At 35.4% G+C, this 20,716-nt stretch overlaps 1 protein-coding gene across 2 annotated transcripts; it reads right to left on the reverse strand.

Moving 5' to 3' along the window:
* Positions 1 to 9,114: 9,114 nt before the first annotated feature.
* Positions 9,115 to 20,480, reverse strand: LOC138713705 (ankyrin repeat and protein kinase domain-containing protein 1-like). Of its 2 annotated transcripts, XM_069846017.1 has the most exons (5): positions 17,232 to 20,480; positions 12,352 to 12,625; positions 11,981 to 12,049; positions 10,290 to 10,394; positions 9,115 to 9,985 (listed from the first exon to the last, which is right to left on the reverse strand). In XM_069846017.1, exons 2-5 carry the CDS (start codon positions 12,622 to 12,624, stop codon positions 9,461 to 9,463), a joined length of 972 nt encoding a protein of 323 aa, XP_069702118.1. In that variant the 5' UTR covers position 12,625; positions 17,232 to 20,480; the 3' UTR covers positions 9,115 to 9,460. The 2 variants fall into 2 exon arrangements, with proteins under 2 accessions (XP_069702118.1, XP_069702109.1); XM_069846008.1 differs by lacking the exon at positions 17,232 to 20,480 and having other exon boundaries at positions 12,352 to 14,808.
* Between the last annotated feature and the right edge of the window lie 236 nt (positions 20,481 to 20,716).

The following is a 20,716-nucleotide window of genomic DNA, read 5'->3' on the forward strand; positions in this document are numbered from 1 at the left end:
ACCTGAACAGTATAAAACAAAAGCCTATAACGTACATTCTTCAATGGCGTATTTAACTAGCGTCGCTTTGTTTTCAGTCTGAATACAAAAAAACTGATATGGCTGCAGAAAATGTCGTTTAACAAAATGGAGTCCCCGAGTAAAATATTGGATGTCGAGATAACACGATTTTCCAGAATAGTCTAGCATCCAGTGGTTCCCTACAATAAACGGACGTATTCTTCTGTAATGTAAAATTGCTTTAAATAAAAACATATTTAAAATAACTTATTCATATCTTATATAATTTCTAATTTTTTTTCTGTTAAACTATCGATACTGCAACTATCAAGAACTTTGTTTAAATTATAACAGAAAATATCTGACGTGATTCAAAGTTACAGCTACAATTGTCTTCTATTTATTTTCGTTTCATTAAAAATTAGATTTCACTTTGAAATAATGCTTTAACTCCACCTGAACGAAACACGGTTACAAGTTGGAAATTCAACAGCCACCTTACCAAACCCAGGACCGTCCGCTCTCCTCTACGACGTACGTTGGACTAAATGGAGACCAGCGTTCAGCAACACGTAGTAACGGCAAGCCATTCTGTTCAGCCAATGAGATTGCAGACGGAAATTACGTAGATATCGCTGTTCAGAAACATTAACAAACGTTTCGTATAATATAGGGTGATGAATAGCTTTAAATGTGTGTATAAGTTGTTGAAAATAATTTCTAATGCAACTGATTAACATTACTGTCTGTCTGCCTTCGAAATTCCATATACATACAAATAATCGTAATAAAATATTACAGCGGAAGTTGACCCAATTCTAATATCCACTCCTTTACATTCGACCCTCTCGCATAGTACAGAAATTTACTAGCCCCAACTCCTGAACGCACTCAGGGGTGCACAAACCTATTCATACTATTAATATTAGATTTAGAAATAAATAGGATTATTATTAATTTAAAAATTTTGAAATTATATGAGTACGTACAAGGTAATAGTGTCAGTGCAACATGAACTTTGCTTTACTACTTTCTTGGTTAACGAAGGTTGCTACCATATTGTTATAATTTTTCTCTAGTGAAATATATGGTGCACTGACGTTCAATGGTGTCCGACCTACGATTTTATGATCGTGTAAGCGAACTTTCTAACCAAGGGATAAATAAGAACCAAAGATGTGAAAAACTGACAAGCTTTGAAACAGTTCCGCTTGTTCTCAATAGGTGGCACCATTATTGAGAGACGTTAAAAAGTGTCAGGGAAAATGATTATGTAGATTAAGCATAAATTATTCTTATAATAGACAATATCAGCGGTTTGCAGCCAAAGTCAGCACTGTTTACAATCAGCGGAGTGGGATGAAAAGTTGAATTCTATAATGCGGGTATATTTATCTACGATTGGCAACAGTGACTATTATCTTCGCCATCTATTAATAGAAGTAATAACTAAAGAATCCACATTTACACCAACAAATTATCGATCACTATCGATTAGTAGGATCAGATATCTTTGAACGTCAGTGTACAACATGTCAGTTCGCCAATGAGTTCAGTTGTGCCATTTCTTCAGTCACTCGTGTCCAAATGTAACTTTTACACTACGCTAAGCAGATAAAGAATACGTTATGCATTTCCACCATGGTCAGCGTTTAATAAAAAATTGATGTGTAAACTTTCCTGGTGTTCAAAGAAAAGTTCGTCATGCAATTAGCGGAGCCGGCTATCATACATCAAATAAATTTCTTCACGAAATTTTAAACAACGTGTCCATTGAATATTACTCATAGACATTACTGAAACAGTTCAATACATCAAAAGGTAGTAAGTTCGAGTCCCTTCGTGGTAGTTCTTTTTATTTCAAGACTTCAATCAGTGTTGTACTGGCTCAAAACATATTTCACGCAATTAGGTGCGAGTTTGAACACGCAGAACCCTAGTTCCCTATCTGAAACCTCTCCACAACCCCTTACACCTCTTGGTTAAATTCTGAAACACCCGGTATAAAGGTTGTTTTAACTAATATCCTTTAACGAGTGAATGGATTACCTAAAGCAAGAGAAAAAGTAATGTAATGAATAGTCAATTACGCTTTGATTTTTTAAATTAGAGGTACCGGACTTTTAGATCACAGGCATGCATATTTGCTTATTACAACTTAGTTTTAGGTACATCTTTGTTCACAAAGTTCATGCATAATCTTATAGACTGTGCTCAAAATAACCACCATCAGTTCTAATACAGACTTCTAAGCGCTGCATCATTGATTGTTTTACTCTCTTCCATATTCCTGGTGTCTGTGGTATCTGCTGACGTCTTTCTTCAAAACACTGGCGAAGAATTTCAATGTTTTTAATAGATCTTGAATACGCAATTGCTTTTAAATGTCCCCATATGTAAAAATCCATGATGCGATGCTTGGTTGCCTGCATTATAATGGACTTTACGACAAATTATGTAAAAATATAGTTGTAATAAGCAAACATGTATGTAATGAGAAGTACCTGTAATAAAAAAAAAAACGAAATTGAGGACACGAACGGAAAAATGTGTTAACCTACACTTTTTTTTTTATAAAATGGAGAAAAATGGAATTTTGTGAATGAGGTTGAAAAATATTACAAATTACTTTGATTTATTTCTGTGAACATGAGGTACAAGCATACAGTATAAATTTACATATTTTGTCAAAGATTTCCTCTTTTTTTGTCCAAAATAAGACAACTTTAATAATATAAAAATAAAAAATAAATTCACAAAAACTATTGGAAGCAAATCTCCAATTCACCTGGCTGAGAACCCGAGAAGAGTCATTCTAAAAACTATTCCCTACATAAAAAATTCTCTTTATGACTGACCCAAAAAAAATCTTTAATCAAGCCAGATTTCTGGATTAGACTTCCTGTTGCGATAATTTCCACTAATTTTCACATTTTCGCAAACATTCCCTTCTTCTACTATCACCAATGTTTCTCTTGTATCATCAGTATAGTGTACCAACATAAACATTCTAAAGCGAAATAATAAATGCAGTTTTTACTTATTAAATTCTTTAAATTCATAGATTATAAGAATGTTATCCTGCTAATATTTCATTCTGTAAAACTAAAATATACTGGTACCGGTATTATATAACTTTGTAAGAGATAGGCCTATTATTTTTCTCATTTACAATATTTGATTCTGTGTTATATACATAGAGTTAATACATTAAATTTCTAACTACAGTAAACTGAGGTAAACTTGACAAATGGGGTAAATTTGATCACAAAAAAATTCAAATCATGATATCAAATGCACTGTATATGTTTTTAATGTTAATTATTTCTTCCCCGTTTCTTAAGAACTTAATTTTTATCACTTATTCTTGGTCTCAATCAGAAATGATTTCATAATTTAAATCTTTCTTTTTTGTGGCCAAATTTTCCCCACATATTAAGTTTACCACATTTTACTACAATATTAAAAAACTATTTAATTATATTTTAATGTTGTTCTAATATTATTACATTCCAAATGCAGTAATAGCAACCCCATGTAATAGAAATAGCGTCATAATATCACAGTGTTTCAAATTACACTCCAAAATATGTCGGTGAAGCAATCTCGTACTTTTAGAAAAAAAAAGTTATTTATAATTTCTGCTCCAAATAGTCATACATTTCACTACTTAGCATTTCACACTCACCATTCGAATCACCCTGTCAGCTAAGAGAAATCATAAATAATTATACTGTACGTTTTCTCATTATGATTATTCCACACGAGACTGAAAAATGTACAGGAAGAACGTAAGTAATTTCAGAGAGCTATTCTTTGAGATATTTCAAACAAAATACATTAATACAGTTTTGATCGTTTTTGCTTCCTTTCCGAGATAAAAAAGTTTTGTACGAAATATTTCATGGAGTCCATTGGGAAAAGCATTGATTGAATTCCCAATATGCTCACAATCAGCTAATTTAAGAGAGCAGTGTATTATGATAGTTCATTCATTCATTCATTCATTCATTCATTCATTCATTCATTCATTCATTCATTCATTCATTCATTCATTCATTCATTCATTCATTCATTCATTCATTCATTTATTTTATTCCATAGATCTTACATGAGCAATGAAGCTTTAAGATGTGGAACAAGTCAAAATTTTACAATATTACAATTACAATTTTTACAAATTTTTATGGTTTTACAATTTAGTAATTTTCTACAATTTTTTACAATATTTTGGCGAGATGTAGTGAGATGAGGTGAGGTCCGAGGATTCGCCAAAATATTACCCGGCATTTGCTTTTTGGTTGAGGAAAACCTCGGAAAAACCCAACCAGGTAATCAAATCAAAGGGGGGTAATCTAATCAAAGGGGGTTGATGCCAAGGACTCGCCATAGACCATCCGGCTTTAGTCCCACGGCTGGGGAAAACCTCGGAAGAAACCAAAGACCAAAGGGGGATCCAACCCAAGCCCGAACGCAGCTCCGGATCAGCAGCCCAGCGAGTCTGCCGACTGAGCTACATCGATGGCTCTACTAAAAGTATACAATACATAGCCAATCAGATTATTAAATTTACAAACGCAAACGATCATTCATCAGTTGAGGTATATGTATAATACAAAACAAGTAAGTTGATTAAATTTAAGGCATAAACAATTCAACAAGTTGTGATATACAGAAATTGATAATACATATCATGCAAACTACTTCAAATTACAAACACAAACAATTTATCAGTAGAGCTATATAGATTACTATTCAATTTAAAGCATATACAATTCATCGGCGAAAACTATACAAAAATATACAATACAAAGTAGCATACTTTCTTTAAGATATACAAATTTGTGCAATTAATATCAAGTAGATTAATTTAATTTATAATCATAAACAATTCATCAGTTGAACCATGCAGACTACTATACAATTTATCAGTAGAGCTATACAAACATATAGAATCAAATTAGTTCAATTTACAAACTTATTTTCGTTAAGCTATACAAATAATAAAGAAAAAATCCAAAATTCGGTCCATCAGATGTGCAGAAATTTCATCCCAACAAATGTAACATTGTGAAATACATTTGCAGAACGATAAGTTGCATTTGCTCTGATCAGACAGCTGGGGAGGAGAGTAAGACAATAGAGGCTGGAGGTTAGGAGTTAAATGGAGGCTGATGAGTAACAATATGGTGGATGGAAAGAATAGCGAGTGAATTCAGGAAGATCTGGTAGTGTACAGTTTGTCCACCAGAGTTCTCCACTGTAGCCTATATAAGCAGCACTTAGAAAATTCGAAGTAACAGACAGTTACTCTGCCTGCCATAAAAATTCACTTCAATTAAATTCCCCAAGGTAAAAAAAAATCGGAGTAACACTAGATGCCTAGGCGTAATAGGCGTAATAGATCGACGATTGATCAGATTTTTTGTATTCGACAGATATTGGAGAAAAATGGGAGTATAAGGGTACAGAACATCAGTTATTCATAGATTTCAAAAAGGCGTATGACTCGGTCAAGAGAGAAGTTTTATATAATGTTCTTATTGAATTTGGTATCCCCAAGAAACTAGTTCGATTAATTAAAATGTGTCTTAGTGAAACTTACAGCAGAGTCCGTATAGGCCAGTTTTTATCTGATGCTTTTCCAATTCACTGCGGGCTAAAGCAGGGAGATGCACTATCACCTTTACTTTTTAACTTTGCTCTAGAGTATGCCATTAGGAATGTCCAGGATAACAGAGAGGGTTTGGAATTGAACGGGTTACATCAGCTTCTTGTCTATGCGGATGACGTGAATATGTTAGGAGAAAATTCACAAACGATTAGGGAAAACGCGGAAAGTCTAATTGAAGCAAGTAAAGCGATAGGGTTGGAAGTAAATCCCGAAAAGACTAAGTATATGATTATGTCTCGTGACCAGAATATTCTACGAAATGGTACTATAAAAATTGGAGATTTATCCTTCGAAGGGGTGGAAAAATTCAAATATTTTGGAGCAACAGTAACAAATATAAATGACACTCGGGAGGAAACTAAACACAGAATAAATATGGGAAATGCCTGTTATTATTCGGTTGAGAAGCTTTTGTCACGTAGTCTGCTGTCAAAAAATCTGAAAGTTAGAATTTATAAAACACTTATATTACCGGTTGTTCTGTATGGTTGTGAAACTTGGACTCTCACTTTGAGAGAGGAACATAGGTTAAGAGGTTAAGGGTGTTTGAGAATAAGGTGCTTAGAAAAATATTTGGGGCTAAGAGGGATGAAGTTACAGGAGAATGCAGAACGTTACACAAAGCAGAACTGCACGCATTGTATTCTTCACCTGACATAATTAGGAACATTAAATCCAGACGTTTGAGATGAGCAGGGCATGTAGCACGTATGAGTGAATCAAGAAATTTTGGTATATAGAGTGTTCGTTAGGACACCTGAAGGAAAAGTACCTTTGGGGAGGCCGAGACGTAGATGGGAGGATAATATTAAAATACATTTGAGGAAGTTGGGTTATGTTTCTAGGGACTGGATTAATCTTGCTCAGGATAGGGACCGATGGCGGGCTTATGTGAGGGCGACAATGAACCTGCGGGTTCTCTAAAAGCCATTTGTAAGTAAGTAAGTATTGGAGAACCTCACTGCCAATAAGAATTAATTATATAATCGTCAATTTTGGAAATGTGAAGCATAAAACACAAAAACTTTAATGACTGAGTACATAATTAACATTGTGCTTTTTAGCTAGCTGTATTAGCACTACACCTATGTATAGGCCTATCTGTAAAAATTTCAAATATCACACGACTAAAACCATGGAATTATTTACACAGATATTGCATTATAAATGGCAAATTCAATGTTAGCATTGTTACAGTGTATGCATGATTAATCCCATTAATTTCGGAGGTTATTCTCTGAGATATTTCAAACAAAAAAATTAATGAAATTTAATTTTGCAAGTGGGCTAAGTAGGCCTACTTTCTTCTTCCAGATAAAAATTGCTTTACATGAAATATTTCATAGCGTGTTTTGGGAAAGTCATTGATTGAATTCAAAGTGTTAATGTTACGTTTTATTTAACGACGCTCGCAACTGCAGAGGTTATATCAGCGTCGCCGGATGTGCCGGAATTTTGTCCCGCAGGAGTTCTTTTACATGCCAGTAAATCTACTGACATGAACCTGTCGCATTTAAGCACACTTAAATGCCATCGACCTGAACCGGGATCGAACCCGCAATCTTGGGCATAGAAGGCCAGCGCTATACCAACTTGCCAACCAGGTCGACTTGAATTCAAAATATGCTCATCATCGCGGGTGATATTTTTATCTGTAAAATGCACAAGGGCACTTTTTTTTAGAAACAGTAACTTTTACGATTTCTCTGACTTTTGTCTGTAGTCATCGCCATCCCAATAGGTCTCTTTTTAAGAAAAAGGCGCCTATGCTCCGAACTACGTGTCTATTATATTGGTAACTGGTAACTGATCACTTTAGTTAGATAATACGGACCACAAGTTACAGGTCTACCACTTTACAAACTAAAATGCAACTCGATAATGCTGGACGGTATCTTGTGTTGTGTAGGGCTACACCAATTGTGAGGTTAAAAAAAAAAAAACTCGGCAGAAACTCATGTCAGTACCACATACTGACGTCGGAACTGGAAAGAATAAATCGGGAAAATTTATGCCTGATGTTAATTATGTGGGCTATGTAGAGTCACTGAATGGCGAAAAAATTTCTCAGGGGTGTCTGATGCCCCGTGTATTATAACCAAATACCTTATTATAATAATACCGGACAGCTAGCAGTTTTACGTGCGAACGACGATGGTGCTGCCATCTACCTGCCGGGATGGAGATACTCGCGAAACAAGCTGTAATCAACTGCAATGTATATTGTTGCTGGGCTAGGTAATTTGTTAATAGTTTTATGAATTAGTTCTAGTGTTAAAATATCAGGGTGTATATGTGCTGTTTATAATTGTGACAATTGCAGCATTACAAATTGCTCCAAATCGTACTTTCGATTTCCGACAGTTCATAAAACGTAAGTCAACAACATTCTTTAGTAGGCCTAATTCCTTCGTCTTTGTGTTGATAGAAAAATACAAATTAGCTTTTTTATTAATAAATAAATAGAAGTTAAAATGTGTTGGATTTTAAGGTTTTTATCCAATTAAGTTTTATTGTTGTCCACATGCCTTTACTAATTATTACAAGCATCAGATTACTATCAATTTTATCTTTGTAGTTGTCAGCAATGCGTATATAAAACATTACTGTAAATTCATTCCTAATATCAGATTGATTTTGTCTCGGTAAACCAAAGAAAAAATATGTAACAATTAATTACGGAAAGTAATATGAAGTATGCAATATTTCTCATAATATGCAGCTTTGATATAAGATAATAATTTTACATAAAATATTAATCAACATTTCTTAAGTGTTTCATAATGATTCCACATTAGCAACTCATGTTTTAAACAATAGTCAGAATCCCGCTATGTTAATATTTGTATATGTGGACGTAATTCCATCGCTCTGCGCTAGATGTCAGGTCCGCGATTTTTCGCACTCACGCCAATGCTGCTAGTATACAGCTGTCCGGTATTATTATAGTAAGGAATTAAATGTCTGATTCCGTAGACAGGGGTGTACAGGGATATGTGTAATAGCTAGTAAGTATTCTTGGCATATCGCGAGATATAAACTTTATTTAACTTCACACTTAAGCCTACACCTTTTTCAATATGGCGGTCACTACGTACTGTACCGTAAATCTTGTTTGAGTTTCCAAAGTTATCAGTGGCGTACTTTGTTATCGACGTAACTAAGGCAAGTTTCTAGGCATGAAAGTACAGTTCGTGCAGGAATAGTGATGTCAACTCAAATCTTTGTTTTCAGATGTGCATTGATAATATATGTAGGCAAAAGCATATTAATAAAGATTATACTTAGAAAATGGCCGCAGTATTGCTGGCAATAGCTTATCTAGGTTATAAGGTAAAGCGAGGAAACATACTTATTGTGGTTCAAATAGTCTAGATACTGAACGGTAAGTGGCGTATCACAATCATACAATAATACTCCGACAATGATACCAACATAAATAATTTTTTAATGATTTATTTGAATATTGTCTACAGTACTTAAAACAATAATTATAAAGACAATGGAATATTGATGGTGGTGGTAATAATAATATTATTATTGACAAGGAATCAGTGGCGTGTCAAATTCCTTTGCAATACTTTATGACGAGCAGGAACAGTGGCGGTTATTATTGGCACAAAAAGTTAAGGAGACAAAAGCAACGCCACACAACACGAGAGTAACGACAGCCTAGAGCAATGAAGTAACAGCATTACACGTAGAGCAGTGATGCCAACACAACACATTCCCACTGGTGACTGTGATATAATCGTATTGCTGTCGTGTTGGCAGCACTGCGCCTGCTCAGCCCTGCAGCATGGCCGCCACTTCTGAGTGCCACTGCAGACGCGCCAGGTCCAGGGCCGTCCGTCCCTTCTCATCCCTCGCCCCCCGCTCAGCGCCATGCTGCAACAGCAGCTGCACCACTGGGGCGTGGCCCTCAAATGCTGCCCAGTGCAGTACAGTCCACTGGTTTGAAGCATCAGGCTCGTTGGGCCGCGCCCCAGCTGCCAACAGCAGCTCACACACTGCACCGTGCCCATGGCGTGCACCCTCATGTAGAGCAGTGCGGCCAGATGGTCGTGACTTCACATCCGGCCGCGCCCCGGCAGCCAGCAGCGCCCTGCACGCATCCTGGCGGCCTTGCTCTGCTGCCAGCCACAAGGGCGTGCGGACAACATAATCCACGGCGTTCACCTGACTGCCTACATCCAGGAGCAGCTGCACCATGAGTGTCTCCCCCCGCTCCGCTGCCCGGTGTAGCACAGTCTTGCCTTGGCTGTCCTTCTGCTCCAGGTTGGGCCTGACCTCAGCCGCAGCTCTGTGCTTCTGCAGCAGACAAAACAATCTGGTCAGAGGAAGCTCAGTCAGCTAGGTGACAGTTCACTAGGCTGAGTGAAGCTGATGGCAGTAGTAGTGACAGTAGCCACAACTACAGTAATGTCAGTAGTAGTGACAGTAGCCATAACTACAGTAATGTCAGTAGTATTAGCAGTATTATTTGTTGTAGAAGTTCTAATCTAAAAACTAACATGAAGTTTGCTCTCCAATTGCAGCTGGTCGCAATCTCTGTTGTAACAGTTTGTATCAATCATTGCTCATAACTGTAACCATGACAACAGCTCACACTTACTGCTGTCTTCTGGCGCTCCGCTTGCAGTTCGTCTGCCAGCTTCTTCAGTTCCTCCCCCTTCGCTTGCAGTTCTTCTCGCAGAGCCCGCAGTGCTTCCTCCTTACTCTGTAATTAAAAACAAATCTGGTTGAGAAGAACCTCAGATGCCGATAACTTGATTAGAAACATGAATACTGTGATGATAATGATGATGATGGTGATGGCAAGGGTAATTATGATGATTAATTAATTAATTAATAATAATAATAATAATAATAATAATAATAATATTTATTTATTTATTTATTTAACCTTGTAGAGATAAGGCCATCAGACTTTCTCTTGCCCTCTACCAGGTGATTACAACTACAATATTATGAATAGACTAAAATTACAATTAATATTAAATTTACAAATACAATACAAATTAAAGTACTAAAAAATTAACTGATGAATAAAGACTAGACAGTTTACTGTAAAAGTTAAGAAGAGAGAAAAAGAGAAATTTTTTTATCAATTAAGTAAAAATTAAACCTACTCTACGCAATAAGAAAATGCTTAATAAGTTTGTTTTTGAATGCTACTAAAGTCTGACAGTCTCTGATGTCACTGGGAGGGTATTTCACAAGCGCGATAGCGAGATTGTGTATGATGATGAATACGATGATGTCGTATGTGTTGGTATGGCTAGTATGCGGCTATTTTGCGTGCGTGTGAAGAGATTGTGATATAATGACAGGTAACTGAAACGGGAGGCAAGGTAGGTAGGTGTAGAAGTGTGAAGGACTTGAAAAAGGAGAACAAGAGAATGAAAATTACTACGTTCGTTAATAACAAATATCAAAATATGATTAATTACGGGTTGTTGAACAGAAGGGATGTGTTTTTGCCCGTAATCGGTCTAATGGAATAAACTGCAATCCGATTACGGATCCCTTCTGTTCAACAACCCGTGTATGATGATTAGAGTCGCATGATGTTATACGAGGGCATTGAACATTTTACGAGAATTCCAGTTGCTCCACGAAATTAGCTATACGTGCTTCATGACTCCACATTTGATAATATTAGATTTTAATTTGTATCGTTTTAGTATTTTAATGATTTTATTGACAATACATTTGAGATACCATACAAGGGATCTACTTAGCATGGCTAAGCACATTCACATTGTTTTAAAATGAATTTGTTTTTAATTTTGACAGGACAACTAATGTTGGTATAAATAATATAGTCACTATGTAATACTTTATTCTAGTCAAGGCAGTTTCAAATGTAAGCTTGTATTGTAATTGATTTTAGATGATACTTGCATTTATACCTGAAGAAGCTCCATTAGGGGCGAAAACGTTTGTATAAATATTAAATAGGATGTAACACGTCAATATTTTTCTCATATGTTTTTCTTTCATATGTAATGCAATGCTTAAGCCATATTGACTGAATAATAATTAATCATATTTTGATAATTGTTATTAACACGAGGCTTAGCGGAACATTTCCAACATGAATTGTAAAAAAATACGTTCGTTAAGCCGTAACCAGTTTAGAGTTTGGAAGGAATAATAATAATAATAATAATAATAATAATAATAATAATAATAATAATAATAATAACAATAATATTATCATCATTATTAAAATACGCAATGACTGAATGCAGTTCGTAAACTCCCTCGTATCTGTAACCATGGTAACAGCACATCACTTACTTCTTCCTGCTGGAGCCGCAACTGGTGTTCTTCAAATCTCTGCTTCAGCTGCCTCAGTTCTACTTTCTCCTGTAACCACAAAGGAATCAGGTTCAGACGTAGCCCAGTCAGTAAGGTGGCAGTACGATGAGAAACAGAATAACTCACAACGAACTATTGAATATATTGTACTAAACAACACGTCATTTGTAATTCTATCTCCACATTTTATACACGGTCACAGATTGGTCTTAACTCTTTTTCAATTTCCCTCGTCATCCATTTTCTGAATGCCTGGTAGGAGCAAATAGTTCTGCAGAATAAATTCTTACTGTGACCCAATCTAAAATGTTCAGCAGTAACTGTAAATATGGCAATAGCGGATCTCTTACCCTTTCCGATTCTTCTTTCAGCTTTTCCAGGTCAGCCTGTGTTTCTCTTAATTCCCTCTCTTTCAGCTTCAATTTCTCCTTCAGCTCCTTAAGGTCGTCACTACTCCCTACTTTTTCCTCTTCCTTCCTTGCCTCCAGGCCATGCAGAGACCGCAGGTCCAACCTCTCCTTGAGGGCCCTCACCTCCTCTATTAGAGGAAGCAGAAGACGAATCTGTCCCTCCAGGGTCTTCACTCGCTGCTTCAGGTAGGTGATAGGGTTGGGATTTGCCATCCTGCACAGCAGAAAGCAAGAAAACAGTGATACCTTCAAATACTCGTACTTCATCTATCTCACAGGTCATTTCTAGCTATTAAATTCTTCGCTTTGGTCAATTATGTCACCAAGTATGTAAAAAGTCCTTCTCAAAGTATTGGATTGGAACAGCTTCACCATAATGACTAATGTCAAGGGCTAGCCTTACAATATGAAAGAACTACATTAGCTACGTTCCCATGTTTAGATAAATCGCATCTAGGTCACTTTAACATTATCACTGATTTTCTTTCATTTGCAATTCAGTACAATATTTGACATGTAGGGAGATGCAACAACTTTACAAATTCGTGACCAAGGGAACCTACAGTTGATCCTTTACACATCTTGGAACATCAGCTGTGCTAGAACAATACCGTAATCACCAAGGCCTGAACGTTGCTAGCATGTCACCTTTTATCTCAAAGTTGCAGACATTGTTAATATATACATATATCCTAACTTTTGATTACTGGTTGAAAAACATAGACTTTTTAAGATCAATTTTGTTATTTTTGCACTTGTATCGTTTGTAGTTTGATTTTTGCAATTTTGCTACATTCTTGGCCACCTTTGAAGTTTTTGCTAATCACTTCAATTTTTATTTTTTTTTAATTAAAATTAATAATAATTTATTTCATTTATTTTATTAAGTAGTTGTTTTCCCTTCCTCACTTGCAGTAAAGGATCAATTTATTTTTCATAGAAGAGCAATCCAAGAACACAGAGTAAATCTGAACCCTGAAAGAGTGCCAAGGCTTTAGAGATGGAAAGCTACAGAAACAAATCACCTGTTCCTCACTTTATAGGTACAATACACAACCTTCATACAGTCTTAAGATTTTTTTCGGTTTTGAGTCAGATTTGACACTAAAGGTATAAATATGTTCTTCTCTTTCTAAGATTATATACAGATAGCAGTTTTCAGTATTCCTTGATATTTTTTCTTTCCACATTCCCCACCCTAGGAGCAAATAGCAAACTGTCGCGAATGCTGCCAAACAGACACGATCAGCAAGGTCAGTCCTGTAACACGAACTGCAGCCAGTCACAGTAAATCATCTCAGAATACAGAATACAGATGAAACAATCTATCTTTCGTTTATCCACGAGTTCATTGTGCTTGAGAATGGAAGGACTGCAGCCATCACCAAGCTGATACCTGATGTTAAATTTGTTTACAATGATCTTATTTCACAGCCACCTGCGTAGCTCAGGCGGTAGCGCGTTTGTCTGCTGATCCGGAGTTTCCCTCGGGCGTGGGTTCCATTCTCCCTTGGTCTGATTTCAGAAGTTTTAACAAACGTAAGGTGAATGTCAGGTAATCTATGGCTAAACCGCGGCCTCATTCGCCAAGTACAATCTCCCTGTGATCAATTCCATCGACGCTATGTAACCCAGTAGTTGATACAGCGTCGTTAAATACCCCAGTTAAAAAGTCCTATTTCACTGTCTAAATCTGATTTTGAACTAGCATGCTTCCTACATTTTTCAGGCAAATGTTTAAAGTCTTTCACTCCGTTCTTAAACCACGTGTCTTCACCACCAAACAAGGTTCAGGATAAACAAATCAACACGTCTTTATTGTGCACTGCAAATCCAACCCCACTTTTCATAAAAGAATTTGATTAAAAGCTGTATTGTAAGTTTTACATTTGCCCCTGAAAGTTTGTTTCATGTGTAATTCTGATATTTAGCAGTCTAAAACTTTATTTTGTAATGTTTTAAGTTATTTCATTAATTTTGAACCTCAACACTCATCGGCAATCACTTTGTAGCAAGATTTGCACTCACAGGCCTAACTGATTCAAATAAAACTATATTCTTGGTCGCTCCATTGATATGATTGATAATTCATATTAAAAGAAACTAAACGCCACTTCATCACTTAACTGTAAGATTCGCCTTTACTCTTGCGTATCTCACAAAGAAACTTGCAGTGACCTCCGCTTTCTTAAATTGGCGGTAAACTTTTATTTATGAACAGTGATGTCATTTAAGAGGGACTGAGGTGGAAATTGCTTCCCCTCCCCCCGAAGTTTAAAACAAAAAAATAATCTATACTAATAATAAATCTGTAGCAAAAATTTTTCTGGTAATTTTCGATTTTCCAAAAATACTTGGTGTTAACATGTATAATTAATCATCCTGAAACCGAAAATCGCTTTTTTGAAATTTTTGTTTGTATGTCTGTCTGTCTGTCTGTCTGTCTGTCTGGATGTTTGTTACCTTTTCACGCGATAATGACTGAACCGATTTATATGAAAATTGGAATATCAATTAAGTTCGTTGTAACTTAGATTTAAGGCTATATGGGATTCAAAATACTTTATTTAAAAGGGGGGTTATAAGGAGGCTTCAATTAAATAAACTAAAAATATCACCCTTATTATTAATTTCCATGAAAAATATTACATAACAAAAGTTTCTTTAAAAATGATTTCCAATAAGTTTTTTCTATGCAAAATTTTGTTATATAGGATTGATATTTAAGGATATACAAGACTTAAAATAATAATACAATACATTTTCACCGCCGCCTCAGATTGTAGCGTTGTTGTTCCTGCAGTAATTCCCATGTGCAAAATATAAAATTTTTGAGTAGGAAGAAAAAACACATTTATTCATTCCATGGCAATGGTACATAGGAGATCGTGAATTCTTACATTTTCGAAAGAAAGAAATATAATTACATATCACTGTTTATGCTGTATCACTATTTAAGTTATTTGACGGGTTCAGAACCATAGTGGGCCAAGCGCCATTTACTGAAGACGTAGAAAACAAGGGTTAAAATTAAGTTATTACCATAATTCAATGGAAACATATAGCAAGTAATATAAAGTATACACATTAAAACTAAATGATGTCAATCTTCATTAAACTATGGTTGTATGTAATAACAAATAAGAAACGTGTTAAAGGAATTGTCATTGCACCAAATGAGTGTCTCTGGACCAAAACGAGTGCATTTTAATTTTTAAATACAATTTAAATTAAGTAACATAATAAACGATTTATTCCTCTATCAAACACGAATGTTCCCTGGATCAAAAGGCCTATTTTAATCATGTAATTACTTTATATTTATTTCTAACAGGTGCAGCGGAGCGCACGGGTACGGCTAGTAATATAATAAAAGCTTAAGAAACAAAAGGACAAACTAGTTAATGGCTTTGCTACATTAGTGGTTCTTACCTGTTGTAAATGATTCATTAATAAACGAAATGCTCAGACCTAACCTAACCTAATCTAACCTAACCTAACCTAACCTTACTTAATCGAATTGATATATAATTAATTAAGTTGATATGTAATTATTAAGTTGATATGTAAAATAATTAAGTTGATATATAATTAATTAAGATGATATGTAATTTAGTTGATATGTAAATAAATTAAGTTGATATGTAATTAATTAAGATGACATGTAATTAAGGTGATATGTAATTATTTAAATTGGTAATAGTTGGGTGAAATAGAAGTACTTATAAGTTAGATTTACTTTTGCTTATCGTAGGCGTTATTATAGAATAGTTTTCAATTATAGTCCTAGGTTTATTGCATCGACTATTTATAGATTTACGTTTATTTTATTTTATTTCATGTAATTGTAATTTATTATTGTATATTATATATCACTGCCACCGGGTGTATACACAATTGTAGTGTTAATAAATACATACATACAACATTGGATTTTCTGCATTTGTTTTCTAACATTGCAGTAAACGTCTGTGATGTTACAACACTTTTATCTGATATGTTGATGCAGTTCAGTATGTGCTGCGAGTTCAGAGCTGAAACCTGTACTCTGCAGAGAACACGTGTTCGTGATGTAGACCCTATAAATCCCTATTCTGCAGAGAAGGGCTGCCAAACAGTCATGTCCAGTAACTAGTGTGAAGATAGCCACAGCTGCTCTTAGTGGAGAATTAGGAATCAAATATTGGCCTCCATCCTTTTTTCATTTCCGATCAGAATTTATTTTCACTAAGTTTTATTATTATTATTATTATTATTATTATTATTTAATATTATTTAATATTATTATTATTATTATTATTATTATTATTATTATTATTATTATTATTTAATATTTCCGTTTATAATTATTTTTCTTTTTTAATAATTTTGCTGCATAATGAGAAAACTCATAATGCAATCCTCGTTGGATTGTGGTTTCTCTGCTCGCTCCCCACCGCCCACACCAACACAGATATGCGTTTGCATTGAAAAAAAAAAACAGCTTGACAAGAGAATTCCGCATTGGAAATATGATCAGGCATTGTTGCCACATTGCTACAAGTGCCAGTCCTGAACGGACAGGAATAAAAACAGGGAGCGAATGAAAAAATTCAAAACTAAATAAAATCTATACTATTTCACTTACAATTGGGAGGGCACGTGACCTTGTGACCTTACGATAAAGCCGCTATTGAGTGTAAGGTGGATTTATAAATAACCAGTGCTACCAACAGAATGTGAATAGTAGGAATTCCAGCCTGCCAATCTGTAGGATTAATTTCTACGTCGATAATACGTGATTATGAAGAAGAAGCTGGTGTTACACAGTCAGGACTTACCTTGTGAATTGAAAATGAAGTTATGTTAACACTGAGCGAAACGAAGAACGGTGCTACCAACAGTGACGGAGTTCTGGTCAATTCCGAACACAATCGTCCACATACTTTGTACACGGGGAGAAAAGTGAAGAAGTTCGAACCAAAAACCACTTGGTTGAAAACGAGAATGAGTAGTGATGCAGCCCTGCTTCTGAGAAGTTATATAGTGCCTTATCTACCGGTTAACAAACAGCCAGATAAAGCTGTCAGACAGCTTACACAAGCAAGGAAGAGGAGATCATAGGAGTGGCGCTTGAAGACACCCAATAGGAGAAAGGATTGTTATTATAAATTGTTGCAATGTAACGCTAAGATAATGCACTGACTTTCATCTTAAAATATATATTAATAAGATATCAGTAGAGATAAATCACGTGACTGGTACCAAAAGTCAAGAGCTTGTTATCGTGTCCAGAGGTTTCACAACAATCCACTCTCCGGGTGATAAAGGTTCTGTCTTTCTTAATTACTGCATGTAATCTTATTTCTATGAACACATTTTCCTTCGCTTCCAAGAGTTAAAAATAATCCTGCAATTAAAATTTGTTCTGGTATTCCTTAAAGAAGAGTATCAAACCCATTCATTAGATTTAGCTTGTTTCCACATTGCATCATCGTATTTGTTCTTATATGAAGACAATGTTAATACGATGGTGGCATATCCGGACTGTATGTCGAGTGGTACAGAACTTAATTATTCCTCTACAATTATAATTATGTGGAGACAGATGGGTTGTCAGATCAAGCTTTGTCGAAAGGGAAAGACAGAAAATTTGATTACTGCAACACAAGATTTGACATTGAAGAAAAATGTTTAAAATAAAAATATCTGACATAAGATCGGGCACTGGAGTTGTTTGGCGTAGCCAGGCATAACGAAGTCCACAAAGTAAGTGATCTTGAAGGTGTTATTGTATCACCATGATAAGCTTACAATACGCAAAACCTGGAGATATTATACGGAGTGGAGTACCCAAAGTCTGCTTATAAACTGCAGTAAGTTAAACACAAGAGTAACGGTTAGCGCGTCTGACTGTGAAACGAGCGGGCCTGCATTCAAATCCTGGTTAGGACAAGTTACCTGGTTGGGTTTTTTCCGGGGTTTTCCCTCAACCAATTGAAGCAGAAATGCTGGGTAACTTTCGTCGTTGGACCTCGGAATCATTTCGCCATCATTAATTCACACATCATCATCATCATCATCATCATCATCATCATCATCATCATCATCATCATCATCCATACAATAGCCCGGGTTAATTTCACTGTGCGGATTGCTGTACTTGTACAAGAGCGCGGCCGTTCGGCTACCCAATCATTCACAGAACAGGAGTGGTAAGCACAATAAGCCTCAAGCTGCAGTGCAAGCCTTCGAGTCCCTCCTCCGTACAAGAGAAAAGAAAGTTAAACGCATCACGATACAGAGGAAAATACACAGTCAGTGTGAACTACAGCAAGAATCTGAAGGAAAACAGACAATGTTACCAACTAGCCTCACAGAAATCTTCATATCGTAACAGTTGCCAAGCCTCTTCTGAAATTCCTTAATTTCTATTAATAACATTATAGTCTACGTCAGGGATGGAGAAGAGAGGGGTGCAAGCATGGGGAAAGAGTTTGTTTCTCTGTCCACAATCATCAAGCCTTCAACGACGTATCTGTGACGTTTGGCAAGCATATCTCTTCTCCCTCTACCACATCCATTATATAAAAACACAAAATTTGATTTCAGTTAAGCCAAGTGACTGAGGCCCGGGCTCACTTGCCTCAGTCAATCAGCCGCCTCTGAGAGAAAGGCTTTCTGACATCAATCTGAAAAACAGCCTTCGAATTTGTTTGGCAAATAGCATCTCAGCTGACATAAAAATATTAGTGGACAATAGAAAATGTCAGCTTTCAAGCAGTAAAGCACAGTTATTGGAAAGTGAATGAACATTGATAGTTGTTTGTGAGAATTAATAGAACAATATTTCAGGTTTTATAATAATAATAATAATAATAATAATAATAATAATAATAATAATAATAATAATAATAATAGGATTTAAGAAGTTAATTTACAGTATTTTATTCGTTCCTAACCAAATGTTTACTAAGCTTATTAAAACTTTGAATACTGGTTTAATATGTAGGGGAAACTCGGAAAATTTGGCAATATGGGAAATTTTGCAATATTCTTGTATTTCTTCTATTGCCAAATTTCCTCCAGAGTTTTAAGAAGTTCAATGACACGATCATAGAGTGCAACATCTGACTGTACTTCTAGTTTTCGTTTGATTCGAATCCGCGCATTGTAGTGGCACATATTGTTACTCATAGAAACAAGTGTTGAATACTTCCTGTTGACGTGGTGGTTGTGTGGACGTGTGTATACAAAGACGGATGAAAAGTGTTGTTCATTACCTACGTGTGTTTGTGCATTATATATCAAAAGCTGAGATTCCATATTATAAGGTAAGCCATTTATATAATTAATATTTTCTGTTAATAACTCATCAGGCCTTAGCTCGTTTTATGTTCTTCTTAGCAAAAAATGTCTTCTACAGTGTAGTGTGAATTAGCCATTTTCCTTTATAGCGATATATTGCTGCTCTCTTTGAACAAGAATGTGTACTCGATGGTAAAATTTAAGAATAGGGACGTATGAGGGATTTTTACAGACTTCAATGCAGCACTGTGTGTGGTGTGTTGCAGATATGCCAAGGGAATGAGGACATTGTTCTGAAAAATATTGCAAAGATGATTTGCGGGCTGCGGTTGGGAGTGTTTTGAAAGTTAGATAGTCGATTTATAGGGCTTCTAAGAAGTACAATGTGCCCCTTAACAACTTAAAGAGGTTTCTGTACGCATCCTCAGGACCCGATGACATTGTCTTTCCCAAGTAAGGAAGACCCCTAGCTCTAACCGTTGAGGAAGAGCAAAAACTGGTGACATACGTAATCAAAATGCAAGAACTTGGGTTTGGGGTATCGACAACAGAAATTAGAACACAACCCTTCAATATAATTAATAAGAGTGGTCGGAAAAATCCTTTCATTTTTTCTTGCTTTTGTTTTGTGTTTATGGTATTTAGTGAGTTCTTGTCCCAGTAAATTAAATCTTATACAGCTTGTACCACTGTTTTATTTTGAAAAAAATATTTTTTAATCGTATTGCCAAATTACCCCTGTACTGTTGCCAAATTATCCTGATGAAGTACTAAATCTGGAAACATGTGTTATGTGTAAAGTAATTTAGATTTGTAGAATTTTGTTTCAGAGGTTTATTGGGATTTAATGTTTAAACACATTCCATAATGGAGGAATATTTAATTTCAGAATATGTAACTACAAAGTGTGTCAAAATATAAAGTATTCCCAAATTAGACGAGTCTCCCCTATTTTGTATTCTATTATTATTATTATTATTATTATTATTATTATTATTATTATTATTATTGTTATTAT

Source organism: Periplaneta americana, chromosome 2 (assembly GCF_040183065.1).
Source record: "Periplaneta americana isolate PAMFEO1 chromosome 2, P.americana_PAMFEO1_priV1, whole genome shotgun sequence".
Classification (NCBI taxonomy): domain Eukaryota; kingdom Metazoa; phylum Arthropoda; class Insecta; order Blattodea; family Blattidae; genus Periplaneta; species Periplaneta americana.

What these genes read in the sequence shown, in the direction of transcription:
- LOC138713705 (XM_069846008.1), bottom strand. Translation starts at nt 12,678, where the DNA reads ATGAAGTACGAGTATTTGAAGGTATCACTGTTTTCTTGCTTTCTGCTG. An exon ending in TGAAAGAAGAATCGGAAAGG is followed by an intron (nt 12,050 to 12,351) that starts GTAAGAGATCCG and finishes TTGTGGTTACAG; the next exon opens with GAGAAAGTAGAACTGAGGCA. An exon ending in CGGAGCGCCAGAAGACAGCA is followed by an intron (nt 9,986 to 10,289) that starts GTAAGTGTGAGC and finishes TGTCTGCTGCAG; the next exon opens with AAGCACAGAGCTGCGGCTGA.